Consider the following 8,960-nt stretch of genomic DNA (forward strand, 5'->3'; position numbering starts at 1 on the left):
ACAGAGTGATTTTTGCTCCGCGGCACGCTCCGGATTGTAGCGGCGTTGTGTGCACAGCTCCCCCAGGCTTCTTCATTTTCTGCAGGGTCGATGTGGTCGTCAGTTTCTTCACCGTCAGAGCCATGTCTTAGAAGTTTTCTTTTGGCTGCTAATCTAGAAAAAAGCTACCAATTTGCTAGCTAGTAAGAAATGCTCAACTGTCCATCAGCATTCTTCGCCGTAATCATAGCCTTGGCCACTGACATTGTATCTTCTTTCTCTCCTGTTGCTTCTCTAATTAGAAATCCATCCGTCAGGACGCTCTTCTGCTTTTCGGAAAATCGGTTCTTCCGTATTTGGTTGATTTTAAAGCCCAGCCCATCGGTAAACTTTGTATGGAGCTGGCTTCAAGAGCATTTCTTGCTCCTGATGAGATTTCTGGTACACCTGACGTAAGATCGTTTAGTCTACTTCAGCGGCGTAGCTAGCATCGATAAGTGGGGTGGACATATTCATATATTCATGTTCACAGACCGTTAAAACCATCAATTTGAACAGAAATTAATAATGTGAAACACGAATATATGAATAAGTCCCCCCCCCCACTTACCAAGCTGGCGACGCCACTGGTCTACTTGCGTAACCATGGACAGCTTCGTCACATAGTGTTCCATGTTCAAGCTTACGTTCATATTTACGTACGTCTTCATGGAGGCTTCTTCGGGACAGGAAAAAAGGATGTGAGATTCTTCGACGGCTTAATCTTGTGTTTTTTTGCTTTGTTACACTTTGTTTACAGCTACGAAAACTTTTCTATAAATGGATGAAATGCTCATTAGACTGAAGCGCTGCGTCTTTTCTTAGGCTAGCAGTCAATAGATCAACAATTGCACTCTCTTGATTCAGTTCACCCAGTTTGTTCAGTGGCAGCTTCTTCCCAGCCCAATACCATAAGCCTTCCATACTTTCAGATGACCTTGCCCATACTCGACGTTAGGGAAAGCGCTTACACCATCCATTTCTGTCACACTAACCTCCCCCCCTTGCGAGTCTGAAAAACCCAGGCGACGCACATAGAAGCCAACATCCTTTCCAATACTCGCTCCTACGATAGTTGAATAGCAATGGTAACAACCTGCGTTGTCCTGCCTGAAGTACACGATTTCTAGTTCAAGAAGCTCCACTTTAGCTTGTGAATCACATCTTTCATGAATGAAAGTATTGTGCGTTGTCGTGTTTACAAGATTCGTATACGCGGACGAGCGTCATGGAATGGATCTCACCATTTTCTGGTTTGTACATTGCCACAGTTATATGCCACGACAATCCAAACTTCCGAACAAGTCGGTCTGGCTTTTCTTGTACTTCCTTCAAAGAAACTTCATAGCCCAGTCTTGAACTAGAAGCACGGGCTTTTCATCTAGAGAATCACATATCATTATAGTGCGTGCTTCATTTCGTGCTGGCTGAATGTTACGCAGCAGGTGCGCCTCTCCCTGATTTATGTTCTGTTTTGCTTGCGCAACTTTGAAAACAAACTGTTCCTTCAAGTCCTTGTTATCTTCAGGAACTAGCGCTAAAGCTTCATCAATATTATTAAAAACCTTTTGAATTTGATTACATCGATCACAGTAGTAAGCGTGCTCGTAGGTACAAGTAGCTTTGAAGTCGGAATCACTAGGTTCGCTAAAGGTATAAGACAGACAATGGTCCGGTATGCCGGATTCTTTCGAAACGTGTACCTAAAGTCACCACTAAAAACATCTCACTCTTAACACAAATGATACTAGTAGTAGCCTTGCCTATTCACACGTTGGATTTCGTTGCGAAGATAACGATGGACAATGTACCTTATAATCACTCTCTTAGTTGATTTTAGAAGCTCCTTTTGATCCCTTCCCATGTCATGCCAATCAAATCGCCAAACTTCTCCGCACTCAAATCATCACTCAAATCATCGAATGCGTCAGACCCTGATAACGGTAACGAAAACAGTTATACGCCTGTATTCTAAAAGCTCACTCACTCAAACTCATTGAGTGGGAGATCTTAATGTTATCGTAACGTTTCCATGGCGGTATTTCCAGCCGAATAGTGGCTTGATTTTCAGTGTTTTACCTTAAATCTTTCCACCAATTCCGAAAGTAAATTTCTCATTGACTAGCATTAACAAAATTTACATGTCACACTAAATGGCTGTAAGTATGAGTGACCTTTTTGAATACAGGCTATAGTCTGTTAAAAACTTAGAAATTGCTAAACATAAATTTTATTAAGCCGCTATCTGTTGCGCCGATGTAATCGAGTCTCTGCAGGGACTTGCGGACTGAAGCTAGACATACACTTAAGATTCTTAGTAGTGTACTTAGAAGAGTGTAAGCTTGGTACTGCTTTACTATGGATTCCGGTATCAACAGACGAACTACATTACCTTCATAACTTCCTTCGATGAAAGGGTGCATGATGCTCTTTTCTCCAAACGGAAGATCTTGCATCAAGTGTGAGCTCGTGATAAAGTCTAAAAAGTGATCAAGTTTGTCCTCTGGTACTGCCATTCTTGTTCTTCTATCAGGCACTAGTGGAGTTTTTCTGCCGTAGACGAGGATGTGTTTTCTTGCAGCAGTGAACCGGTATCGAGAAAGCTCGGGGATCTAAATTTGAAGTGTGCTGTTAGAAACTTTATCTACCATTATTGATAAGATTTGGTGTTGAGTGTCCCATCTGCTAAAATTTGTATAACACTGTGAGAGAGCCTCCACCAAAACACTGTTGACGTCTTCTAGTTCCTTGACAGGAAATTGTGGGTCCAGTGGCTTTGAAACAATGGCTTTCCAGAGATGATGATGCTGATCTGGTGCAACTTCTTCAAGAAAAGCAACAATAGCCTCTTTTGCCCTACGCACATAACCCAATCCAAGTCCCAAGAGCTGAGAAGGTCATCGCTAGCGTGCGAAATTTTGTTGCAATTTTTCTATTTTGCAGAAATAAGTCGATAAGAAAATTAACCCGATAATAGCACTGAAAACTATAACTCCAAGAGTATCTACCTAAAAATGCTGTACTGCTAAAAGTAAGACTATGTAAATTACTACATAGCTAATTTCTGCAATTTCGGGTTGCTTTTCCGATGACACTTGAAATATTCCAGAAGAGCATCTTCTTAGTTCACATCGTAAGTCTCGTAAAGAAAAAATCTGGGGCACTTATTTAAAACACTTTTTATGCCGACGGTAGATTTTACTTTTCGCTATGTGTAATACAATAAGATTCTAAATATGATGCCCAATCATGTCTCAAACATTTCTTCTACGGATTTACAAGCGGACCATTTTAATATCTTTTTCCTGCTTTGCATGCGCTATTTGCTCTTGAAAAAAGTTGAGCATCTTTCGCTTAAGGCTTCACGGCAAACGCCAGACTGCTAAATAACTTTGTGTTTTACCTCAACTACCTAAGTATGCAGCAATTTCTATAAATTACAAACGTTCTACATAAAATCCTCGATTTTCAGCAGCAATGTGAGAAAGCTATAAACTACTTCTGATGTATGTAGCAAAGCAAAAAATTCAGCTTTGCCCTACAGTGAACTCATATAATCACCCCACCACCTTGTTAAGGGATGGTTCTTATTTGCCTGGCAATTATTACAGACTGATGCCATCGACCAGAGAGGCAGAAGTAAAACGCGAACCCGAAGTTGCGAATTTCGGAATTTCAGAATTACGGAATTCAAATGCGGAAGCGGAAAAAGGGATGAAACGCAGAAAAAACGCCCAAACTTTTTTTGGCAGCGGGACGTAGACCTTCACATGAAATTTCTAGAAAAAACTAATTGTGGAGGAACGAGGAAGTAATCAGAATAAAAGCTACAACTAAATCGAAATTTCATTGGCAGATTTTTATGTAAAAATATGCTTTTGATATTTATAGCCAACATCGTTGTTATTTAGTATGTTTTCAATTTAAAATTGATAAGCTGTGTCATTTGTTCGAACTACCCTCTAGTTCCACTACAATTTGTCCTTGCTTGGTTTGCAGAGCTAGATCAGCGATTTTTACATCGTGAGACAACGCCGCGGAAACTATACGTTTTTTAGTAATATTCTTGTGAAAGTCCTCAACACGCTGCCGTTCTAAATCGTAAGGTCCATCTTACGACCATTCGAATTTCGACGTCTATCAATTGCTATGCTATTTAGACTTGCGTAGTTGGTTCTGCATATTTTTATTATAAGATCATTTCGGTAATTTCTTAATTTATCAATTTTCAACATTTTGTAATTTATTTAAACTAGACACAGTTGGAAATCATTTTGAAGAACATCAACGACTATTGGAATTGCTCATGAATAATTCAAATGTCAACCGGCAAATTCTCCCTGCTTCTCATAACAATAAACCCGTGAATGTTGAAATGGGAATTAAATTGCGTCAAATAGCAAATGTGGTAAGTTTCTGAACTAGATGATGCAGAAATTCCTTCCGGGAACACTGCAAAATTTAAGTTTTGAGAAAACGAGTTTGCATGTTGAGTTTTGGCCGTGTTCTCTCCACGATCTTAGAAAAAATACTCAATCGCTCACATGCTTTCACACGAATATTTCGATTCGGATAGTTGTGAATTGTCGTGTGATTTGCCAAGAAGTTTCGTTCAAGATATCGTCTTTCGTAATCCTGATATAAAAGTTTTCGTACAGTCACAAATTTTTTCCAATCACTCGCCTCATCAATTCAATCATACAAAGCCTATATCATTATTCACAATTGAACACATGCATTCGGTCGAACGTCGAATTAATGTAAAGCTGAATCCCACCATTATGAATAGATGAAATGTTTTTTTTTAAATTAGGACGAGAAGAATCAAGTAATGCGGCTGATCCTCTGGCTCACCTTTCATTGGCTTAATCCACACTTAAAGTGGAATCCTGCAGAGTATGGCGGAATCAACAGTGTTCATGTTGACCATGATCTTTTTTGGTTCCCTGACGTCGCAGTGTTTAATGAGTAAGTATTTGTCTTACTTTATAAACCCTCATGCATGCATGCAAAGCAGGCGGAAAGAAATCCACAGATCAGTTACAACCGTACACTTTGTTCCACAAAACAACTTTGGTTGGAATATTCTGCGATAAATAAAATAAATACAATAATTAGTAATTAGCTAGCCTGCATGCCTGGGGTTTAAATCCAGGTTGTGGGGTTCAAGGCACCGCTTTTAATAATCAACTTGAAACTTATACTTTCCGGCTCATTACATTCTGGAGGGTGTGATGCTGGTCAATAATTTATAAGGATAAGTTTCGCTGTTGAGATGTATAAACTATCCAAACTACAACACTACAAATTGAACTTTGCGCGCAATTAAAATTTCAAGTTGGATTTGCTGAACTTCCGGTCCAACTTGTTGGGCGATTTGCCAATGATTAATGCAATAATAATATTGATTGCAAAATTCCAATATACGGGGAGCAGAACATCCGGTTTGATGACTGTAAATCACTGTGGAGCAAGTTCCGTGTACATACGGACGCACCATAATGCATCGCGCTTGAGCTCGGTTAGTCATCAAACTATAGAGCTCGCTCAGTTTCGCAAAAAACAATGGTAAATAATAATAAACAGACTAGGAATACACGCATGCAGCAACCCCTCGCCATTTTAAACGAAGCAAAATATCTCGTTTGCTACCCAGACCTAACTTTCTATACTAATATTATGAAATAACTCGTGCAATATTTTCGGAAACAAAGACAGTCGTAAAGGTGAACAGAAATCACCTGTTTGCCTGCTGCATTACGTTGCAGTTTAAGTGAGTGTTAAACTTTTCTATAGCTAAACCTTCAAAACATCAAAACATCACACATAATTGTAATAACCATGCAAGCACTAAACGTCGAATGTTGTTTTTCGATAATTTATTTCATTCATTTTAGCGACTATATAAGCTGCAAAGTGATATTTGTTTTGTCAAAACTTTGAAGTACACTTTTAAGAACTTTTTTAAAGTTTAAGTGATGATGTAAAGCCTTAAACGGTCGGTTAGCTGCTTGTAAAACGACATACCAAGCTCAGTCGTATTTGTTAAAATAACAATGCATTCTTACAGCAAACACTGAGTAAGCAAAATATAGACACCTAGCTACCACTTCAAAGATTATAAAGTACGAGTCGTTCCTATTTCACCAACTGTTTCTGTGCTGTGATGATCTTTGAATCTTTTATTATTGTTTATATATTTGACTCCATGATTTCATTTTATATTTATAAAAAATAGTTTGCAAAATGACGGTTAATATGCTGACTCTCTCATGCATGCTCTCTTTTTGTCTTAGCCAATTAGAAAGTTGTAGACGACCGTTCTTTCTTCGTTCAAATTTCGCACATGCGCACAACTGTTATGACCATTGAACGTCCATGACATTTGGGCAACTTTGGATTCGCCTATGTTCTGGCAGAATACCTGGGTGTAATTCCTAATCTCCGGGCGGGATTAGTACCCTCGCACGGTGCTTCGCGCCGGCTCGGGGAATATAGGTTGACATCTCGTTAAGTTTTTCGTAAATCGTAAACGTTTTGTTTTGTAACCCCGTAACTTTCAAATATTCCTGATTAACCACATGTAGTGAAGTTATAAATGCGCATAAAACAGTCCACACCAGCATGCCGAGCCATTTCTATACTTGCTCGCATCGGGCCTTCTCGTTCCGAAGCAATTTTTCGTTTTTGTAGATGAATTAAGTCACGGTTGTCACGCCTATATGTTGGTTTGTTGTTAGTAGACATATCTTGGTCTCTTGAACCCACAGTGAACCATAGTTACCTCCTTCTTTTTAATGTTTCAGGGCAGGTTTTGAAAGTGAAAATGTAATTCTCCACCATCGTTTACGGACAAAAATGGTCATCACTAAGGATGGATATTGTACGTGGCAGGCTCCAGTAACATTAAACAGTTATTGCACTTTAGATCTCACAGACTTTCCTTTTGACGAACAAGAATGTCCCGTTCAAATTGGTTCGTGGACGCATCCGGGAGAAGAAATCAACATGACATACTCCGACCGAAATGCAGATTTGAGCCATTACATCAGAAGCGGGGAATGGATTCTACAAAGCGCTACCTTGAGTCAAGATTTCGGATACTATAAACCTGAAATTTCACCTCATCCCCATATTACCTTGTCCTTGAAGATTGAACGTCGTCAAGATTACTACAAATACCAAATAATTATTCCTTTGGCATTGATTACAATTTTAGTTACTTATAGTTTTATTTTGCCCTTGAATATTCAAGACCAGATTAGTATAGTTCTAACAATTGTGGTTTCTATTTCTGTATACAGTGTAATCATATCATCTGCGTTACCAAAAACTGCAGATCCTATTCCTGCTCTTCTAAAATTTTCCTTTCAGATGCTTATCTTAACCGTGGTTAGTTCCATTCACATATTTTTAACCTCCCCACTCGTGACAAAAATCTCCAATTTTCCGAAGTGGTTATTTAAGATCGAGTCTGAAGATGATTCGGAAAATGCACACCCAAAAGTAGCAACATGTGTTCGTATATTTTCCTTCCTTATATTTTTGTCAATTTTCATAAGTTTCCTTGTTTGTTTGCTGGAAAAGAAAAGATGTGCATACTAATGAATAACGGTAAAAAATATATGTAAACATATTAAATAATACGTATCTTATATACATGTCGTTTGGTTTACGAAATGCTAGAAAGTGCTAAATACTAAATATCGATCGATAGAACAAATATGGAAGTATTGCTTCCAAAAAAATCGTGATTCTTATTTTTGTACACATTTTAGTATTTAATTATAAAAGTAAAGATATGCAACAGAGCTGAGCAAATATTTATGGAAACTTCAAGAGTCAAAGGTCAATTATGTGATAAGCTAGCGTATTATGAAACACTGTAGTGATTGTACTCACGAAAAATTAATTACAATCTACCAGCCTGAACTTTATGCCCTAAATTGAATAAGCCAAGTTTTTTCAAAAGACAGACATAGAAATAAATTTCTCCTAAGTGAAGTAACCTAATATAATATGTATATGCATATCTGCAATTCGTTTTGCGTCAAACATGTAAAAAGTATATATAATATATAACCATGACAATTATACAGGGTGTATCAAAACAATTGTGCCTAAAAACATTGCAGCGGCATCGCAAAAGTGTAGGTTTGATTCCTGGCTTCAGTGGCGGATCTGAAGGTGTGCAGAATAAATTAAATGCACAGCTTCATTTTAAATTCAAATCGCCTTAATAACAACGTATTGGTTATAGATGTGAAAAGAATATTTTTACAATAAAATCTGCAAATGCAATTGCGATTTTCAGTTGTCGTAACTAATTCTGCACGCCTAGATCCTAAATAGTTGACTAATTTTTCTCAACTTTACGTGGCTTGGATTTGAAATGTGTATGATTGCGCTCGAAATTAAGACACTTTGAACCAATTGAACTTATATACATCAAGAATTGGTTTACTTTTTAGCATCCTCTGACACCTAGCGAGGACCTAGCTTAGACCTTTAGTCGATCTATAGCTCCTGTCTAATGTCCGCTGCCTTGCAGGACACGCAAAGTCTATAGACTTTTATGTCAGTTTCATGTCTGTTCCACTTGTCATTGAAACTTGAATTTCTTTAAAATGTGCATGCTTTCTCCATGGTTTCCTCTCAAATGGTTTATCTTTCTCAAATCTTTTAGCATCATAATTTCATCTTCTATGGAACTTTTGTGACTGTGCACTTGTAACTCTTGCCACCATTTCAGGCTTGCGACGACGAAAAAAAAACAACAACAACAAAACAAAATGCTTTCGCTAATGTTAATAATAATAATATTTACAGCAGGATGTGTGATACAATAAAGTGACATATGATACAAATATTAGATTACAATAACAAATACATGTGTCAATTATTATTTACAAAGTGGGTTTTTATATTTACAAAATAGGGTC

At 37.9% G+C, this 8,960-nt stretch overlaps 1 protein-coding gene across 1 annotated transcript in view; it reads left to right on the plus strand.

Moving 5' to 3' along the window:
• The window catches only part of LOC114536706 (neuronal acetylcholine receptor subunit alpha-5-like), a 13,778-nt gene extending 5,608 nt beyond the window's left edge, over positions 1-8,170 (plus strand). Inside the window, exons 3-5 of the mRNA XM_028558060.1 lie at positions 4,275-4,426; positions 4,832-4,986; positions 6,825-8,170. Coding sequence (XP_028413861.1) covers positions 4,275-4,426; positions 4,832-4,986; positions 6,825-7,623 — 1,106 coding nt within the window. The 3' untranslated portion in view covers positions 7,624-8,170. The remainder of the gene's footprint in view (positions 1-4,274; positions 4,427-4,831; positions 4,987-6,824) is intronic.
• The last annotated feature ends 790 nt before the right edge of the window (positions 8,171-8,960 follow it).

This window comes from Dendronephthya gigantea, unplaced genomic scaffold (genome assembly GCF_004324835.1).
Source record: "Dendronephthya gigantea isolate DGI-Jeju-01 unplaced genomic scaffold, DenGig_1.0 000143F, whole genome shotgun sequence".
Lineage (NCBI taxonomy): Eukaryota > Metazoa > Cnidaria > Anthozoa > Malacalcyonacea > Nephtheidae > Dendronephthya > Dendronephthya gigantea.